The sequence below is a fragment of the Polypterus senegalus genome, chromosome 6 (assembly GCF_016835505.1).
Source record: "Polypterus senegalus isolate Bchr_013 chromosome 6, ASM1683550v1, whole genome shotgun sequence".
Taxonomy (NCBI): domain Eukaryota; kingdom Metazoa; phylum Chordata; class Cladistia; order Polypteriformes; family Polypteridae; genus Polypterus; species Polypterus senegalus.
The window spans coordinates 11669505-11691466 of record NC_053159.1 but is presented as its reverse complement, the minus strand read 5'-3'; the positions used below and the strand labels follow the sequence as shown (position 1 = coordinate 11691466).

At 39.0% G+C, this 21962-nt stretch overlaps 1 protein-coding gene across 1 annotated transcript in view; it reads right to left on the bottom strand.

Moving 5' to 3' along the window:
• Window positions 1–8214: 8214 nt before the first annotated feature.
• The window catches only part of LOC120530790 (actin-related protein 3-B), a 53752-nt gene continuing 40004 nt past the window's right edge, over window positions 8215–21962 (bottom strand). Inside the window, exons 8-12 of the mRNA XM_039755399.1 lie at window positions 21131–21304; window positions 20595–20687; window positions 19365–19490; window positions 14484–14567; window positions 8215–9220 (exon numbers count right to left, since the gene is read on the bottom strand). Of these exons, the coding sequence (XP_039611333.1) occupies window positions 9125–9220; window positions 14484–14567; window positions 19365–19490; window positions 20595–20687; window positions 21131–21304 (573 nt within the window). The 3' untranslated portion in view covers window positions 8215–9124. The remainder of the gene's footprint in view (window positions 9221–14483; window positions 14568–19364; window positions 19491–20594; window positions 20688–21130; window positions 21305–21962) is intronic.

Here is a 21962-nt window from a genome sequence, read left to right as displayed (position 1 = left end):
ATGCTGTGATCTTCATGGAGTCAATGGAGGCTCAGATAGATAGATAGATAGATAGATAGATAGATAGGGGCACTCGAGAGACTGAGTTGAGGAGTCCGAGTGTCTGGGCTTGCAAGTGTCCTGATAAAAACCAAAGATCAGACCTTTAATGACCTCTTTGGCATGACCTTCAGCAGTGTGTCTGTCTGCGGAGAGAGTGTCGACCTCATCGAGAAGGTTTACTTACCTTGGCATTGACATTCATGTCTCTGGTGACTCTTCCTATGAAGTCAGTAGACGGATTGAGAGATCATGAGGGGGCTATGAGGTCACTGGAAAGGGGTGTGTGGCACTCGTGGTATCTCTGCAAAAGGACGAAGGTCCAAATCTTTAGAGACCTGGGGCCTCATGTATAAACGGTGCGTATGCACAGAAATGTTGCGTAAGAACTTTTCCACGTTCAAATCGCGATGTATAAAACCTACACTTGGCGTAAAGCCACACACTTTTCCACGGTACCTCATACCTTGTCGTACGCAAGTTCTCCACTCGGTTTTGCAGACTGGCGCCACCCAGTGTCAAAGCAGTGCTACTGTTCCTGTGTGGTTACACCTTATTTTCCTGACGCGGCTTTATAAATACACAGAAACTAACCACATATTGTTTATTAGTGTAATGCATCTGATTGTAATTAACTCGTAACAATATAATGGTCCAGGGAACAGCCATAGTATTTCAAATACCATAACTGCTTTAGCGTTGTTACTCTTACTTCTTCTTCTTCTTCTTCTTTCAGCTCCTCCCGTTAGGAGTTGCCACAGCGGATCATCTTTTTCCATATTACTCTCACTGCACCACTCGGAGTATTTATATCACTGTATCTGAGTGTGAATCACAGCAGCAGCTGATCGGAAAGAGAATTATCGATATCTTTAAGGACACGCTGTCTCTGCCACTGCGAAATGTTTTAAAGTCTTTCCTGTGCGGACCTCGCAGTTCAAAACAGTTTCATCCCAAGAAATTTAAATGCAGCCAATCAATTGCACCTTGTAGAACTGTTAGTACTTATAAGTACAATCACCTCACTGTAAACTTGCACTACAGTTATAATATCGCATAACCTGAGCCACTGTATAAAGCGTGTATTTACATATGATGACGATATCATTTTTAAGGTGAAATGCAGCAAAATATGTTTGTTAAATTATACACATAAAACTTTAACTTCATTTAAATAATCTATATTCTACACTGGGAGTGTCGTTAAGGATAGAATAATTAAACATGTACTACGAAGATATTTCAATGTTCCTTAAACGTTTTGAAGAATCGGCGCTAAGCTTACAGATGGCTTAATTTCTATTACAGAGCTGATTGTGTGGCGATCGGTTATTTGGGGAAAGAAAAGCAAGGACTGCAGTGACGGCTACGCCAATATATATTGAATATAAAACAGAAAGAGAAAATAACAACACAGCTAAAAACACAGCGACAAATTTCGGCAAAAGTTAAATGCTTGTGTCATGAGCACGAGGCGGCTATGCAGCCATCCACTGTGCATAAGCTACCTTACTGACATTGGCGGGCGAAGGAGCCACCGATTCTTCCTCTGCCCAGTGCCACCACAAGCCTAGAGCCGCCCCGGAGTACTGCTGCAATAAATTATTTCATCGAAGTGAAACACATGTTTAATAAGGTGCTTTAACTCCTATCATCATGAAAATGACATCACGTATACATCTCAGTATTTTAGTTATTCAGAGAGCTGTAATATCACGAATGTAATGGACTCTGTGTCCAGTTGGAGGAAGAGAGCCGGTTTAAAAAGCAAGTAGTGATTCACACACATAGATCACATACGAGTAGAAGATCAAATACAAAACAAAGCATTTAACGTGCTACTTTAATTACGATGTGATTTGAGAAACTGATTAATTAAACGATTTTAAGATGAAGTTTATGATGTTCTACTTTAATGACAAAATCAACTACGTGATTAAAGTGGAAAATTCGAGATTGAAGTTGACATTTCGTGCTTTTTCCCCACCGTGTGCCTTTTTTCTCTGTACCCTAATAAGCTTTCATAGGACACTCAGACAGTGGGCTTACAACTCGGCTTTTCACGGCGACTTTGATATGTGACTTCTTTTTTATTTCTGGCACTGTGCGATTTGTGAATGTGAGCTTTCAAGTTTCTCCAACATGCTATGTCACTCGATCAACTTCATTTTGTTGATTATACCACGGTTTATTTCAACAAATAGTATGTTTTTCCTTTGCCTCCACTTGGTATTCGCTGAAATTCTTATATTTTCCCCCGTGCTTTTCCCATTGTCTTTTCACAGAAGGCTGCGCTTAAGATAGATAGATAGATAGATAGATAGATAGATAGATAGATAGATAGATAGATAGATAGATAGATAGATAGATACTTTATTAATCCCAAGGGGAAATTCACAAGGGAGATTTATATTGATTTGCATATTCAAATAGGCGTAATTCTGGGAGGATTTGGGGTGTTACATAATGCGCGTGCACGAGCGTTAGTTTTCACGCTGATCGGGATTTACGTAGCGGAAGAATGTGGAAGTTGGAGTACACACAGATTCCTGCATCTGGATTTTTCTGTGCGTAAGCACATTTCGGCTTTTGTGCTTACGCCATGTTTTAATGCGAGTTCTACGCACGGCATTATACATGAGGCCCCTGGTGCTTTCTGTCTTGGTCTATGGTTTCGAGACATGGACGCTATCCAGTGACCTGAGATGAAGACTGGACTCCTTCAGTACTGTGTCTCTTTGAAGAATCCTTTGGGTACCGTTGGTTTGACTTTGTGTTGCTCATGGAGTCCCGAATGAGGCACATTACCTGCATTGTGAGGTAGCGCCAGTTACACCATGTGGTGCGTTTCCCTGAGGGTGATCCGGCTCGTAAGATCCTCATTGTTGGAGAACCAAGCGGCTGGACCAGGCCAAGGGGTTGCCCATGTAACACCTGGCTGCGGCAGACAGAGGGTCATTTCCGGAGATTGGGACTGGACCGCGTGTCTGCCTGGCGGGTTTTTTCGTCATATAGTACCAGCGTACCAGTGTATGCTTCCCAACTTGACTTGACTTGATCACAGTATGTACTCAATAAAAATGTGTCCCTTGGCATGTTCTTCAGAGAAAATGAGCCGAGACGTGGACAGTAGAAGGAGCGCAGGAGAAGTGAGATGTGATAGTAATGAGAATGCTGAGATGGATGTGTGGAGTTACAAAAGAAGAAGAAGAAGAAATGAGACCATCAGAGGTACAACAAAAGTGGGAGAAAGTAGAGTGGAGTGGTATGGACGTGTGGCGAGGAGAGACAACGATAATGTGGACAAAACGGTGATGGGAATGCAAGTATGGGGGGGAAGAGAAAGTAGAGGTGGATGGATAAAGTAAAGGAGGAGGTGCAGGACCGAGCTGTGTGGAGAAATTTGATCAAGCACATTCATGACACAGAGAAGAGGGGGGGGGAAGATGAAGAGGAAGAAGAAGAGTAAACACTGAAAATGGGTTTCATGACCTAAACACCACACACAGGATACATTTGGATTCTCTTATTTTGGGAAACAAACCTAAATCTGGCACAATTGTCATAATTTTGGCTCTGTAGGTCATCACAATGGATCTGAAATGAAGCAATCAAGATGTGATTGAAGTGTGAACTTTCCGCTTTCACTTAAGGGGTTTACCAAAAAATATCATATGAGCCATTTAGGAATGGCATCCCCCCAAAATTTCTAATGAGCTCACAAGTATTTGGACGTTTGACCGACCAGCTGTTCCACGGTCAGGTGTGAGCAGGTCCCTCGTCATTTCATTAACTATAAAGCAGTAGAAGGTCTCCATTTAGAAGCTGTCACTGTGAACTCTCAATTTGAGGTCCAAAGAGCCGACCATGCAAGTAAAAGCAGGCCATCATTAGGCTGAAATAACAAAAATAGCCGTCTGAGAGACAGAATAAACACCAGGAGTGGTCAAATCAACCATTTGGTAGATTCTTAACAAAAAAGGAACACGCTGGTGAGCTCAACAACTCCAGAAGGTCTGGATAATCATGGGAGACAACTGGGCTGGATGATTGCAGAATTCTATTCTTGGTGAAGATGAACCCATTCACAACATGCAGCCCAACCAAGACCACTCGCCAGGAGGTCAACTGGTCATCACCAAACTAGAGAAAAGTACGAAGAAGAGAAGGAACGGCTCACGAACTGATGAATACCACATCATCTGTGAAACATGGTGGAGGCCGTGTTATGGCCTGATCATGCATAGCTGTTAATTAAAGTGGGTTGCTCGTGTTTATTGATGATGTGACTTCCAGCAGAAACAGCAGGATGAATTCTGAAGTCTATGGGGGTTTATATCATCTGCTCAGATTCAGACAAATACTGCAGAACTGATAGGACGATGCTTCACAATACAGATGGACAATGAGCCAAAACATCCTGCGACAGCAAACCAAGGGCTTTCCAACACAAAGGAGTGGCATATTCTTCAATGGCCAAGCCTGTCAACTGACCTCAACCCAACTGGACAGGCAGTTCACTTGCTGAAGACAAATCTGATGGCAGAAAGTCCAACGAGCAAGCAGCACCTGAAGATGGCGGCAGTAAAGGCCTGGCAAACCATTACTGGGGTAGAAACTGAGCACTTAGAGATGGACATGGATTCAGACTTCAGGCAGTCATTGAGTGCGATGGATTTTCGACCAAGTATTGGAAATGATCCTGAAATTTTTGATTATGTTAGTTTGGCCAAACACTTTTGAGCCTCCGAGAATGGGGGTGGGGTGGGGTGTATAAAAATGCCCGTCTCCTCTAAACAGCTCATATAATATTTCTGTTAAACCCCTTGAATTAAAACTGAAAAGTCAGTCAGTCAGTCAGTCAGTCATTATCCAACCCGCTATATCCTCACAGGGTCACGGGGGTCTGCTAAAGCCAATCCCAGCCAACACAGGGCACAAGGCAGGAACAAACACCAACCCACCGCAGGGCACACCCACACCAATCACACACTCGGGACAATTTAGGATCGCCTATGCACCTAACCTGCATGTCTTTGGACTGTGGGAGGAAACCCACGCAGACACGGGGAGAACATGCAAACTCGAAGCAGGGAGGACCCGGGAAGTGAACCCGGGTCTCCTGACTGCGAGGCAGCAGCGCTACCCACTGCGCCACTGTGCCGCCCTATGATATTATATTATAGCTCATGACACTGCTTAGGACGAAGTGTGTTAGAAAATGAATGAATTAATGAATGGATAATAATTCATTAATCAATCCATTTTCTAACACACCTCATCTTAAGCAGTGTCATGGAATATAATCTATCTATCCATCCATCCATTATCCAACCCGCTATATCCTAACTACAGGGTCCCGGGAGTCTGCTGGAGCCAATCCCAGGGCGCAAGGAAGGAAACAAACTGCGGGGAGGGTGCCAGCCCACCTCAGGGCACGTGCACGCACACACACACACACACACACACCAAGCACAATTTAGAATCGCCAATGCACCTAACCTGCATGTGTTTGGACTGTGGGAGGAAACCCACGCAGACACGGGGAGGACATGCAAACTGAAACGTCTACACTTCAATCACATCTTGATTGCTTTGTTTCAAAGGGCATCATGGTGGCACACAGAGCCAAAATTATGAAACTTGCATCCAAATACTTTTGGACCTGACTGTACTTTAAAACCAATTAAAATGTACTTATTTGATAGAGAAACAAGTATTCCCTTCAAAGTATGTTTATGATTCTTATTTTTGGGCACCACTGCCCTGCCCCAAAAGGTGTTCAGGGCAGCAAAGTGTGGAGGAAGACCTGTGGATAAACCCAGAAAATGTCTTTTAAATGAGGATTCATTTGTTGCATTCCCTTCTGCCCCATTTCCATGTACTAAGCTGCTCCTCCAGCTGTTGTGCATGCATTTTGCCTCCATTACAGCTCCTCTGCCATTTCAGACGGTGCCCATTTAGTAATGAAAGCACAGCCTCCTGCAACTCCTTTTTCTCTTTTATTTTATTTATTTTTTTTAAATCGGAGGTGTCCTTGTACCCAGTAATCATATTTTAAATCCATCTCCCTCTCCTTTACAGAACCGAAAGACTGGCTGTGAAAGCAAACAGCTGGAATCTGAAAACCATTCGGAGACATAATTGAAATCATTAAACTCCCTTCGTAACAAATAAAAGGCTGGAGAGGAGCGCTGTCAAGACAGATAAGGCAAATCTCTTCCCTGGACTTATTGCATTATTTCCCTATCAGGCCATTAAACTGCCTCGACTTGTGCAGCTCAGCTGAATCCATTTCTGTTCACACCTATTTACCTTATCAGCTTTTCCACTTTCTGCATTCTGCTTTCTCCATTTTTTATTGGAGAGGCTCCATATCCATTGTAATGACATGTGCTATAATCGCTTCTGTCTTCTTCTGCCAAGTACAATCCCCGAGCTGGGCTCTAGAAAAGAATTCCCAGTTTACCATAAAAGAAAAAAGAAGGAAAAAAAAAAAAACTCAGAATTTCTGCTGACAATTTTAGAAATCACGCCAAACCCAAGGGGCAGCTGCATGAAGGGCAAAAGGCAACCAAAACAGCACGTCTGACACTTCAGCTCCCTAAGGGCAAATCGGTACTTTTATTTTTACTGTGGATGAGCTGTGCTACCCGTCTAAGAAGGGACAGCAGTCAATGTAGGCCTCTATGTTAATATCTGCGAGCACCACCTACTTGAATATACAGTATGTTGTAACGCATGTAGTAATAAAATGCTGCATTACGACAAATGTTTGGGATGTGCCATCAGTTGAAATGACAAATACAATGCAAATAAATGGATTTGTTATATGCTATTTGGTATGGGATTTGTAAAATCAGTGTTAATGTTTGTGAGGCACCATCAGTTGGAATGAAAAATGCAATGCAAATGCTTCTCTTATATGCCATTTGGTATGGGATTCATAAAAACAGTATTAATATTTGTGATGTGCCATCAATTAGAATGATAAATGCCATATAAATGTCTGTGTTATATGCTAGCTAATATGGGATTTGTAAAGATTAAGATAATATTTGTGATGTGCCATCAGTTGCAATGCAAATGTCTTTGTTATATGCCATTTGTTATGGTAATCGTAAAAGCAGTGTTAACATTTGTGATGTTAATATCAAAGACATAGCAACCAGATGGATCCACTGATACTTGTGTGTCAAATCAGTAGCCATGTAAGACGGAGATTAATTGTAGGCAACAGTGTGCTGCCTCTTTAAAGTGGGCATTTCCAACTGTTTTAATAAAAGGAAAATTTGAATGTTGACCGTTATTTTCCATTTGCTTTAATGAGAAAGTCTCATCATTAAGCAGCAGTCTGGGATCTCAGTTTTAAAAGAGAATTGGGACAGAATCAGATGCAAATAATAAAGATAAGAGAATGATAGGACAAATTACAACATTTCTCAAGAATTGAAGGACAAAAACACTCAGTCAGTCAGTCAGTCATTGTCCAACCAGCTATATCCTAACACAGGGTCACGGGGGTTTGCTGGAGCCAATCCCACCCAACACAGGGCGCAAAGCAGGAACAAACTCCGGGCAGGACGCGCACACACACACACACACACACACACACACACACACACAAGGGACAATTTAGAATTCCCCAATGCACCTAAACTGCAAATGTTTGGACTGTGGGAGGAAACTCACGCAGACACGGGGAGAACATGCAAACTCCACGCAGGGAGGACCAGGGAAGCGAACCCGGGTCTCCTTACTGCGAGGCAGCAGCGCTACCACTGCGCCACCGTGCCTCCCATGATAAAAACAAATCTGTGAAATACAGATACGCATCTGGTAACTAGATGCCAACATTTGCGCGGGTCAAACAAAAACTGTTCTTTTATAATCGAATGCCAGCTTTTGCCTTTGAATAAGAGCCCTTTAAAAATAAATATGACCTATATTCAAACAGTGACGTTCGATCTAACAGCCCTACTGAGGAGTAAGGCAAAGCTCCAGTTTTCCAACGGTCAGCAGTCAATCATATAAAACCTGTAAAAAGTGATGAAACAATATTTACACCAATTAACCTAAACTATGCACTTTCATGGCAATTAACATTTAACGTATGCACACTACACTAAATCAATATCATTTGTATTCCGAAAAGAACGGGCAGACTACACACAATTTAGAAATGATTTTGTGCCTTTATTGGAATGTATCTAGGCATTTTGTACACCAATTTTTATCACTGGATTATTTGGTTTGAAACAAAAAACAAGGCTTTAGGCTAGAATACTGGTCCAACAGTCTTGAGTTTGTTTTGTGTTTTTTTTTTTTCTGCAAAAAAGAAATGAAAGGCATGAAATATTTAGAAAGCACTAGCAGGCATTAGTTTGGAGAAAAACAAAACAAAAAAAAAATTCAAAAATGAAGAAAGGTTTGTTCCCAAAGCACTTCCTAGCAACCATTCATACGACTGGGAAATGGAATTGGTCACGCAATCAACAAAAAAAAAAAAAAATTATTGTCACATAATTGTATGAAGAAATGTATACATGTCACATCATTTCATATGGGGAACTGCTAATTTCATTGTTTTGATTGTTATAATCTTTTGACGACTTTTTAAATCTCACCTGTAAGGTTTATGTATAAAAACTTGTATGAAATAGAAACACACTCTTTGCCTTGTACAGGTAAAAGAGTTCAATTCAAGTATAAGAGAACTGATGTTTTAAAGGTACTGTATTCAAATCCTGTCAAAAAATCCTGAATAACTCATCCACATACAAAAAGGGCACATTTAAAGTTCTAAAACCATTACGGAAGTTCATAACAAAAAATTTTCACAATGCTTAGCATATACGAAAATTTAACTGAAATTAATTTGGCTTGCTATTTCGTTCATTTTTGAAGACATGTTTACTATATTTTCCAGCCTGATTGAATTTGGTCTTTTTAAACCAGTAATTATTTTTTGTTTTCCTTTTTAATATCCAAAATGGAAGCCATCCAGACAAAAAAAAAAAAAAAAAAAACAGCCAGTCAAAGCACATCTCCCTCCCAGAGTCAGCCCTGAGGTTACTGAGGTCATTTATGACATCACTCCAAACACAGGGTTGTGGCGACAGATGCTGGGTCCAATTTCTTCATAATCTTTTTTGGTGTGGCATACTTGGTAGAACTCGGGCTAAGAAAAGGAAAGAAAAACCAAATATTATAAAATAAGAACGTAAGAAATATGACAATTGAGAGAAGACTATTTACTCCAGGGGTGTCGAACTCCGGTCCTGGAGGGCCGCAGTGGGCGCAGGTTTTCATTCTAACCATCTCCTTTGCTAATGATCAGTTTTTGTTGCTAATAAACTTCTTTTGCCTTTGTTTTAATTGACATGACTCAGACCCCTTAGTTGTTTCTTTTTCCTTAATTAGCAGCCAAACAATAATGAGACACAAAACAAGCCGCCACATGACACAGCTAACCTGTGCCCATCACACAATAGCTGAAAATAAAGAAAGGTGAAAGTCTCAGTAAAACAGAAAATCAACAGTTCTGGAAATGTCTGCTGTGGCAGAATGAAAGCAGCAACAAGCTATGGAATGAAATGACGGGTTTAATTAACAGCAAGAATCGGCATCTCATTAAGAAACTGGTTTGAGTGAAATTGGTTGGAGTTTGAATCCCCAGTTTAACTGGTCAACTGTTAGCTCGTTTCATGTCTCAATACCTGTTTGGTTGTCATTTAATGAAGAAAAGAATCGATTCAGGGGACTGAAGCCTTAAAAAAAGGGCTAAAGAAAAGAATTATCAGTTAAAACTGGTCATTTATTACGAAAAGGGTTAGAATCAAAACCTGTTGCCACTGCGGCCCTCCAGGGCTGGAGTTCGACACCCCTGATTTAGTCCATCAAGCTCGTTTGTTTAGCTAATAGCTAAGCTATCCTGCTATCTCATCTAGATTCAAATTAAAGGTTGTCAAGGTTTCTGCTTCAACTCCATGTCTCGATAGTTTGTTAGTTTAATATAGTTTGTTCTAGTGTTTCCTGGCTTCAGTTTGAAATGCACTTCCCCTTAATCTCCACTAGGTGTCCTCGACTACGTGATTCTCCCTTAAGCTCAAAGAATGCTGCTGGATCTACTTCATCAGAACGATTAGACACAGTAAGAAAATTAGATTTTTACTAATTGAGAGAAATTACATTATGAGTTGTCTCATAAAAAAAAAAAAATTTTACTGGCTAGTATTTGTTTCACAGAGATACAAAGGTAATATTGCCGTCTGCTGCTGTCTTACAAACAAGAAAAGAATAAGTGCATTGTGGTCACAAAATGTATAACAAAACTCAATGGTGTAAAATAAACCAAATCTGCTAATTGTACCACAAACATAATTTTCAGACTTCGAGACATGTTAAGGAGAAAGTAGAGCTTCTCTAAAGTAGACCTCTTTGGTACTCATGTAATATATTACACCACAGGGTTGGGAGCATGCACTGATAACACATTGCCGCATCCCACCACCCAAATTTCCACCTGGATTGGGACCCAAGTGTAGCGGGTGAAGCTTTAGCACTGCACTGGAACATTGTGAGGTGTGGTGGTTGGAGTGCCAGTCCTGCCACCAAACCCCAAGTTTTCCCATAATGCACAAGGTCAGGTCAGGTCAGGTTAGGTTAGGTACAGAACGATGCTGCACCCACCACACGATGAAGCAGCTTGGGATCCTGGTTGGCAATTCTCCAGGCAGACACGCGGTGGTCCAGTCCCACCCTCTGGAAATGACCCTCTGTCTGCTGCAGCCAGGTGTTAAGTGGGCATCCTTTTGTTCTAGTTCAGCCACTCGGGTCCTCAACAGTAAGGATCCTATGAGCTGGATCACCCTCGGGGAATCGTGCCACATGCCTGTAGTGCCATAACTGACGCTTCCTCACAATGCAGTTAATGTGCCTCACGTAGAAGTACCCAAAAAATATCTGGTCTATTACAAATGAGCTAACAATTTCTAAATCATATTATTAACAATAATACATTATCAGGAAAAATAATAAAGCTCTTTAAAAATGTTATCATCATTTTTCATTGTTTTACATTTTGCTAAAAAGTCATTTAACAGTTTTTATGAAATGTATTCACCCTTGGAAGCTTTCACATTTTATTATTATACAACAATGAATCACAGTGGATTTGAATTTAGGTTTTATGACACTGAACAACAGAAAAGACTTAACATCTGAATGAAAAAATGCCTTTGCGAAGAGGCCTGGAATTAATTATAAACATACTGTAAAACATAAAAGTACTAATTGCATGAGTGTTAACCCCATTTAAGTCGGTATTTAGTAGATACATCCATGACAGCCTCAAGTCTCTGTGCTCAGGTCTCTTTCTTTTCTTATCAGCTTTACACGTTCAGACACTGACATTTTTCTCTGTCCTTCTTGCAAAGCTACCTAAACTTTGTCAGTTTGCATGTTGATTGCGAGTGAACGGCCATCTTCAAGTCCAGCCACAAATTCGCACCGAGATTTTGACTCTGCCACTACACATCATTCTCTTGTAGTTCTGAAGCCATCCCTGTGTAGCTTTGGTTTGGTTTTATGCTTGGGGTTATTGCCCTGCTAAAAACACACATTGTCTTCCAAGGTGCAGGCTGGTTGCAGACTGCATCAGATTTACCTCTAGGATTTTCCCATATTTTGCTGCATTCATTTTACCTTCAAGCCTTCCAAGGTCTGCTGTAGACAATCATCCCCTACAGCAGGGGTCCTCAATCACGGTCCTGGAGAGCTGCAGTGGCTGCAGGTTTTTGCTCCAACCCAGTTGCTTAATAAGAAGCACTTATTGCTCAAGTAACACTTCATTTTAGTTGTCTCGCTTGTTAAGATTTTAAACCCTTATTGCTCATTTCAGTCTTAAACAGGTGTAGTCTTGGTTTTTAATTGCTCCTAATTAGCAATAACAAGCAAATGACAAAAGAGACCAGCAATTCTCCATTTTCACCTGTGTGTATTTATCATGCACTATTGGGTTTAATTAAATACTTGGAAGGAAAGTAAAGAGAAAAAAGTGAAGGACTGAGAATTCCTCCTCCATTTTAGCCTTCAAATCATTTGGATGATATCCTTAGGATGGGGATGAAAATCTAGGAAGTGAGAATGGCCTGACATAGCAGAGTTAAAGCACTAACAAGCCATGAAATTAAATTATTGACAAGAATGGCTTTCTAATTAAGGAACTGGGTTAGAACAAAAACCTGCAGCCACTGCGGCCCACCAGGACTGTGATTGAAGACCCCTGCCCTACAGCAGGAAGCTGCCACCCCCGTGCTATATGGTAGGGATGGTGTTTTTGATATTATGCACTATTTAGCTTATACCAAATACAGCATTTAATCTAATGTCTATAAACCTCAACTTTAGTTGCATCAGACCATAGAACCTTCTTCCAATTGACTTCCAATGGTGCTTTTCCTCTGCATAGTACAGCACAGCACGGTTCAGTACAGCTCACCTTGGTTCGGCTCGGTTTGCGTTTCGACTGCAGTTTAGTACCGCTTTAGAGTGGGCGGGATTATCCACGTGTCGTTATAGTTGCGCCGCCTCAACTGCTCGCTCTTCATTTTTTTTTAACTTGTCCCTACACTGTTTGTAAGTCCGATGGTAGCCATGTGCGCCCAAGAGCTTAGCGACCTCCTGAAAAACTTTTTCATTCCGCGTCGCCCCATCCAGCTCTCGCTGGATCCGCTCCTCGGCTACGAATGAAAGGAACGTCTGTACTTCCTCAATAGACCACGAAACAGCCATTTTTGGTTAAAACAAAATGGTGCGTCTGAACCTTCGCTGGCTGTGCTAAAAATCTAGCGGGTCTGTTGTGTCTCGTGTTGCAAGTTCAGTGACGCAGTAATGATGATTCTCTCCGGCCAATCAGTGACCAGCAGAGTTTACACGTCACGTTTTGGTAACAGTTCGGCGCTTGGAACCTCGGCTGAGGTGGTACTAAAAAAAGGACCAGGTACCAGGTACTGTTCCCAGTGGAAAACCCCCCAAAAGTGAGCTGAACTGAACCGTGTCGTGCCGTACTATGCAGTGGAAAAGCGCCTCAAGTCTCCCATATATACCTTCTGGCAAACTCTAATCGATATGTCACATGTTTTTTCTCTTTGCTACTCTCCCATAAAGCTGCAACATGTGAACCACCTGGGCAATAGTTGTTGTCTACACAGGTACTCTACAGTCACAGAAGCTTGAAACTCCTTTAGAGTTCTCATAGGTCTGTTGTTGGCCTTTCCCATTTGTCTAAATCTTGTACAACCACTCAGTTTCGGTAAACGGCCTACTCTAGGCAGATTTACAACTGTGCCATATTCTTTCTACAATATTTCTAAATGATTTAACTGGACTCCTGAGGGATATTCAGTGACTTTGATATTATCTTGTCTCCATCCCATGACTTGAGCTTTTCATAATTTACATAAGAGTGTTCTTTGGTTTTCATTGTGTAGTTTAGGCCACCATATTAGTGTTTGCTTAAGCAAAATAGAACACAGTTTTCTTTCATAGCTATAGATTATGGTAAAACCTTTTCTGCCCTGTAAGTTAACATGAGAGAGAACCTTCTTAGCTATAATACAGGGTGTTAATTAAATCAGTGTGTGTTTGGAATTGGCTCACTGAAAGACCCACTGGCAGGACGTAAATGGGACAGACATACAGTTACAGTATCTGACCATTTACAAATGGTACCACTGTATGAGTGGACTTAAAGAATGAAACAAGATATATAAAAGTGTTAAGCAGAGCCTTTCTTACATGAAAACTTTATTTTTTATTTGCTATATCAATTTTACCTTGAGTTTTCACTAAAGCTTTTAAAAACGAAGATATTTTGTCTGTGGAATCATTTCAACATGTCAAGCTATTGCCAGAATCCCATGAAGCAAACTAAAGCTGCAGAACTTTGGAAATTTTGGGTAAACATGGCTACAATTTGGCTGACGTCTTTATCCAAAGCAACTTACAGCATTTGAGATACAATTGGTTACATTTCTCTTTTTTTTTTTTTTTTTTTTTTTTTTTTTTTCCATTTGGCGCACAGGTGGATGAAGTTGACTTGCTCAGGGACTCAGAGTGTCAGTGGCAGGATTTGAACCAAGAACCTCAGGGTCTGAAGTCCAAAGCCTTAACCTCTGTGCCACACTGCCTGCCTCAATCAAATTAAACCCACTGTGACTCAGTGTTGTATAAAAAGAAAATGCCAAGAGGTTGAATATTTTTTAGGCAATGTATGTTTTATAACAGACAGATTTTTAACAGCTTCTTATAATGGAAATGTAGAATAAAGTGTTAGAAAAAAAAATGTTAGATATTAATAACAATCAGAGTAACAAAATGCTAATTAGTGTTGTTATTCCATTTTAAAGCTTTCAAAGAAAAAACAAGAGTTTACAACTTACAGTTGATGCTAGCATAGATCCTCCAAACCAGACTGCATATCTCTGCATGTGATGTGTAATGACCTGCACATCAATTGGTTTTGGCTGTACAAAAAAAATTAACAAAAAGCATTAAGAACATTTCAACAAAGGTTAAATACATTCAAAGTATAAAGTTTGTAAAATCCACACCTAAACAGACAGACAATGGTGGTGAAATAGGCAGCAGCACAACAGTTCCATCCTAAGTTTAAGACTCGGTGCATTATTTGAGAAAACTGAACGTGTTCACATCGATTTCCTCCAGTTGCGATGTGCTGTATGGTTTCCCATTTTTAAAATATGTATCTTTACAGGCCTGTGAGAAGTGTCAGATAGACCAATAGTTCTGAAACACTGGGTTGTGACCTATCGTTTATAATGGTAGTGGCTTGTGCTTGAAGCGATCTCTGGATCACACTCAATTTCCCCTTGGGATTAATAAAGTATCTATCTATCTATACAAGGCCCAGCTCTGACGATACTGTTCAAAAGTCAGGCTTGATGATTATACTCGATTCACCAAGGGGGCATCAGTGGGTCACAAAGACACTTGAAATGGGGAAAAAAAATGGATTAACACCCCAGAAAGGATGAGAAACACAGAGCCAGAAGTAGAATCTGGAGACAGAGTCTTGTCTAGATTTTTTGAGATATCACAGGGTTACACTCTCCATTAATGCTAGTCATAAAAATGGCATTTTTTACTTTCTCATATATGAAGCATATGGAAAGTATTAGACTTCTCCAAAGATTTGATGTTGAGATCTTGATGAATCATGATGTTTTAGACCTTCCTGACTTTCTCATATATGAAGTATAGGGAAAGCATTGGAATCCTCCACAAATTTCATTTCAAGATTTTGATGAATCTAGACGTTTCAGACCTCCCTGAGGCCGAAAATACCGTTTTTGGAATAATGTCTGTGTGTAAACATGATAACTTGAGTATGCTTTCACTTAGGTGAACCAAATTTTGCATACAAGTATTAGGTACAAAACAGCTTTCTTTCAACTTTTGGGTGATTTACATTAACCGGAAGTGGTACTTAACCCGCTTAACACATTGAATTTTTTTTTTTTATTTATGCAGCTGCAGAGTCCGATTTATTAAATTTGACTTTTATTGTAATTGTTCAATATATTATTAATTTGATTTGATGTTGATGGTTCTTTAATGTACATAACATAAAAATCAAATCATTATCTCGTGGTTTGCTTCTCAAATATCCATCCCCATATCTGATTATACGAGAAAGTCTAGGGTATACCACTTCAGATTTTTTCACTGTGGATTTTACCACACTATAGTTATACAATACACATAATTTTATAATATGTAACTTCTTGAAGCAGTGCTCCACTGTTTAGTGGTGCCCTTGGGTGGCAAATCATTTTGAAGGAAGAGCCATGATAAACGCCTCTGTCCAAAATAACAGCTTTGCTATTTGTTGCTTCTCCTAAATGCAAAGATTATAGCCTACTTTAACTTATGGGATATTCTTAAACCTTTGGTAATATGAAAACATTGTGTACAATACTACTGATCTGTTTTATTATAATAACAAAATACCTTAATATTCTCAAAGCTAGACCCAAACCTAGAAAGACATTGAAACATAACTTATGTTACAAAGGAAGAAGAATAAAAAAAAAAGCCGAGCAGCACATGTTTTCGCTCTGTCTGCTTAAAACATTTAACTGCTCCAATCAGTGCTCGTTTTATAGAGGTTCACATTGCTTTTATTGAAAGTATCCTCACTTTCTCCATAACAGTCTAGTATGGCAATATGTCTGCTCACTCAAAACAAACTGCAGCATGTCATTTGGAGAGCAGAAAAGATAGTTTGTCTGAAACTGGACTTTGCTGGGTACCTGTAAATATCACGGGTCAAGAAACATGCCAATCATATGATCAGAGGCTACACTCACCTGGGTAACCATCTCTTTCAGTTATAACCATCAAGGAAACCTGAGTGGTTACTAAACATATGATCTAAAATAATGTACTCACTATGGTTAAACACAGTCTTTAATTCATCTCTGTCTTTTGCTGAACTCGAACCTATCCCGTCAAACCTAAACGTCTATTCTAAAAAGACTCCCCTGAGCGCCATTCCACATTGTTAAATTGTTTCACATATTTGTGCTTTGTATAATGTATCATTATTCACTGTTACTGCACATAGTGTTCTGATGGTGTCATGTATTTTATGTTATAATGTTAACAGTACTTGTCTTGCTTTGTAATGTGTATGGCTGTAACAGCAAGCAAAATTCCTAATAACTACACTGTCTGGCAATAAAGTTCAAGTTAACTCCACCACAGTGTCACTCAAGTATACAACCACAAGCAGACAATTTTAAAATCTCAATTAAACCTAACAAATATGTGTTTAGGGTGTGGGAGGAAAACCTGAGCATCTAGAGAAATCAAAAAACAGAAGTTCTCCCTCCTATATATTGGGAGAATGTCTACAGAGATGGTGACTGGGTGGCAGGATTTGAACAGAAGAGGCTGGGTTGCTAACCACTCTTCCGCTTCACAGCTATTGAATTTTCATTGTTTTGCCTTTTTCACAGATTTCCAGTTAGAATATATTTTCAGTTTATATTAAAACTAGGGGGCTTTGCCCCCTGTTCACTTCGCTCGCCAACCCCAACCTGTCTCTAAAGCTCACATTGTCAAGAACGGGGCTGAACGCACCCCAAGGAGATGCGGTCGCTCCTCCGAAACCCCCTCTTAAACATACAATGGGTAACAAATAGTTTTTTTTTTTACCTCCTCTTTGCTGCTGTTGCCGTGCCACGTGATCTGCATCTAACGCAGCGCGGTTTTGTCATATCACCTATGTTCATATATTTGATCTCTTTTTACTTTTAACTTTTCATCAATATCGCATTGAATTTTGATTCTGTGTTTGGAATTACATCGTGCCAACAGAACGTATAACTGCCCGCGAGTGAATATCTTTTTTTTTTTTCTCTACAAGAAATGTGTCTGAGAATAGCATTCACACAAATGAGAAATGATTTTTCTTGCGGGATTTCACTTTCACCAAACAACAAATCCTTTAATTCTCACGTTTATGCATCTTCATTGGGAAGAAACACTACTTTTCCCTGATGGCAATACAAATCAGACGATCTACAAGTCTCCAACTTAAAGTTTAAATCCAAACAATATATTTGATCTCTTTCCGAATTTCCATTATTTCACTAAGTAATAATTTCCTTTTGTTTGCACTAATGCAATCTTTACTATCCTTTTTTTTTTTGAGACTTTTGAATTTTCGTACTTCCATTATCTCTAACCTGCTCTGCATGTGTATCGCGCCAACGTTTTAGAATTCTTTAAGTCTCGCAGGACATGAAAATGTCTCTGTGAGAAAATCACACTGTGTCTCTTCCAACCTTCCAAGATTTTTTTTTATAATACAGAGATAATATTGTTTTTAACAAAAATCAGGCATTAAATAAATGAATTGTCTTCATTGATCAACTCAGGAGAGATGATGTAAAGAAAAAAAAAAAAAATCAGGCATATTTTATTAAGGCACTTCATTATTTTCAAGTTTTTCTTGTAATATTTAGGGGACAAGTTCTTCTTGAACACCTTCTGCTGAAAGAGTGGAATTGCACAAATGTTCTTGTAACTTTTATAATATTAATTTAATATTAAAATCTTTAATTACGCAAGACATCCCTTCCTTAGAGATATTTTGTAACTGTGAAATTCATAGCATCACGCCTCCCAAGGTGGAGATGCAACAACAAGTAAAAACATCCTGTTTAACACTGTGCAGGCCTGCTGAGAGAGTTAAAACCAGAACAGAGGATATCAAACATCTCAGTAACCAAGCTGCATTACAGGACAGGCTGTGCACTCATTAAAGGAAGCAGCAGAAAAAGAGGATGATGGCAAAAAATCAGAGGTCATCATGATTAATGGTGCCCACGGTCACCATGACGTGTCGTCCTTTAGCCCCTTCCGCCAATGGCTCATTCCACCAAGGATGGATGGATGGATGGATAGATAAGACACTATATAGTAGATAGATAAGACACTATATAGTAGATAGATAAGACACTATATAGTAGATAGATAAGACACTATATAATAGATAGATAAGACACTATATAATAGATAGATAGATAGATAGATAGATAGATAGATAGATAGATAGATAGATAGATAGATAGATAGATAGATAGATAGATAGATAGATAGATAGATAGATAGATAGATAGATAGATAGATAGATAGATAGATAGATAGATAGATAGATACTTTATTAATCCCAAGGGGAAATTCACATAATCCAGCAGCAGTATACCGATACAAAGAAACAATATTAAATTAAATAGCTAGCCATCTGTGTGATATGAATATTAGCATAAGCCAAGCAAAAGTCTTGCCCTTATTTAAGGCTACTCATGAAGTTTTACTAACAAATACAGCAGCAATAACTTGACACATTTTCAAACCTTTATACTGAAAGCCAAATTTAAAAAATATGCTTTCCCTACAACTTACTCTTTAGCACTGCTTCGAAATTAACTTAATGGCAAGCATTTTACTAGTGTGAACAATAAAACTGTTTAATGAGAAATTTTAAATATACTGCTGTAATAAGAACAACACAGAGGTTTACCCGAGTAACAGTAAAAATAATTGTAACAATAACATTAAAAACAAATTACCAGCAAAAACGAAAATGTTAAAGGGCACTTTAAAAATATATTTTATAGTGATGATAAAATTGCTGTAAAAATGTACAGTATTTTACTGCACTCAAGGAGCAGTAGCCATGATAATGCATGTGGATAAATAAAAATCAGCGAAATTTATCAGTTACTAACCTTTAGTTTTCCTCCACTCAACTCTTCACTGAGTTTCAGCCGGGCATCTACTGTTCTCTTTAAATCTCTTTGTAAACGGCGTCCAAAATCCCTAAACATTGTTGATCCTCCAGATAAAACAATGTTCTGTGAATAAACAAAGAAATAAATAAATACACATCTGCTGTAAAAATGAATATCAAACTTTCCAATCTACTCTGTTAAAGTGCAAGCCTTCAACATGTAGAAAATCAGTCGCAGAAATGAAACTCAAGTAGAATTCTGCAGAACAGCAGAATTTATTTATTTTTTTTTTTAACTGAAAGCAATACAAAAAGGGCAAACTTAAATAAAGTAACTGCCTGCTTATGAACTAAATTGTTCTATATATTTCTTCATTTTGCATTTGTTTCTTTGTGGTTTTCTATGCATCCATTGATCATTTTCTAAATCCATTTATTCAGAGCAGGGCTGCAAGGAAGCTGGAACCTATCCCCTATAGTATACTACGCTGGACAATATGGACAGCCCCATCACCAGGTGAACAGATAAACAGACGCAGACACAAATCACCAGGGTCAGTTTAGCATTGCCTATCCACCTAACCTGCATGTTTTTGGAAACCCACTTGGAAATGGGAGAACATTCAAAGTCCATGCTGGGAGCACCCAGATCTTGAACCCCAGCCTCTAAATTTAGGAAAACAATTAAATGTGTCTAGGCCACATCTGATAAACTCATATAGTTACATCCATCCATCCACTATCCAACCCGCTATATCCTAACCTATATCCAAGGCAGGAAACAAACCCTGGGCAGGGTGCCAGCCCACTGCAGGGCACATACACTCACACACCAAGCACACACTAGGGACAATTTAGAATCACCAATGCACCTAACCTGCATGTCTTTGGACTGTGAGAGGAAACCGGACCACCCGGAGGAATCCCACGCAGACATGGGGAGAACATGCAAACTCCACGCAGGGAGGACCCGGGAATCGAACCCGGGTCTCCTAACTGCGAGGCAGCAGTGCTACCACCGTGCCGCCTCATATAGTTACATTTACTTGTAAATACATCTTTTTCTATTTCTATAGTTTAACTGTAATAAATACTCAAGAAACAATTCATACTGCAAAATAACCTGTAACAGACACAATACTCAGTGCATCACAAAATCTTATTGTCATAGTAATAGCCATCTGTCTTTGTACATATTAAATACATAAAACATCAAAAATATGCTCACCTTGTAAAGGGGGCGCCTTACGTCAATGGGGCAGTTCTGAATAACTTCATCTACTACCTCAGAGATGGGCTGTGTAAAATCAGGATTTGCAAACTGTGCAAAGACAATATATTAAATGTTAAATGATATAATTGTTAGTTAATCTAATAATTGTTTTAATTAAGGATGACTGAAGAATGAAACAGCATTTTTCAGAATTCTGATGGTTACAGTCAATACGAACACTCATCAGAGAGTAAAAACAAAGGGTAAAAAAGATTTAATAGAAATTTGCTGCACGCTGGGCAGTAGCTGTTTTCACTGGCAGCTCTTTTAATTGGACACCATTGTAAATCCTAACATTCAAGTCCCTTCACTGAATGTGTGGCATACTTTGCCTCTTGAATGATGAAATAAGGAAACAACTGCACCATACACTTGTGAACTATAAATCATTCTGAATGTTCGCATCATCTAACTCTAAATGAATAAATGTTAAGTTTGTAGTTTTAAATTTACTCTAAGTAAAGACATGCTGAAGTAGACTTAAAAATTACCTCTGGGTGGAAGAAGATTTCAGGACCTAGGAATCTTTCATAGCCTACATCAATTGTAAATTCTTTCTTGCTAATAGCATTAATGCCAGTGTACTGTTTGATCCATTTTGCACCATCTGTGTCGTACTTGCTGAACTCCTTTACTAAATCTGGACAAACATAGCTGAAGCGCTCCTATTAACAAAAAAAAAAAAAAACAATACATTGTAATAAATCTTGAGTCAACAATACGCATGTACAATTGTTGCTATGTAGTAAAGAAAGTGTGTGGATAACATCACAAAATATATTAAGCCAGACTTTCCTATAAGGTTATGGTACTTTAATTTACATTCACTTTACCTGAAAAGGACAAATCAATGACAGAATCTCTAACAAGGATACTATGCACTTCATTAAAAATTAAACAAAGCCTGGTTTTAGTTGCTAAACTTTGGAGAGAAAGCACATGCTGGCACCACAGAAGTTGTATTCATTTCTTATAATATTTCAAGTATGGCAGTAGAGTGCAGATAGCTTGATACTATGCACATCACTACAACACAGTAGTATAACTGGATTTTATTACAGATATCACAATAATGCCACAGTACAAAAACAAAAAATAAGCTTTAATACATTTATTAGGACCCAAGTACATATTACCAGTTCATTTACATTCAGTGAGCTATATAAACTGGAGCTGCCCAGAAAGCTTTGCCTTTTTTTTTTTTTTATTTCTATAATTTGTTTTTCAAAATTATGTGAACACACTTCGGTTGATATCTAAATATATCTGCCGTGTTCCTTAATTTTTTTATATAATCTTCATTAACTTTCATAAACATGAGCT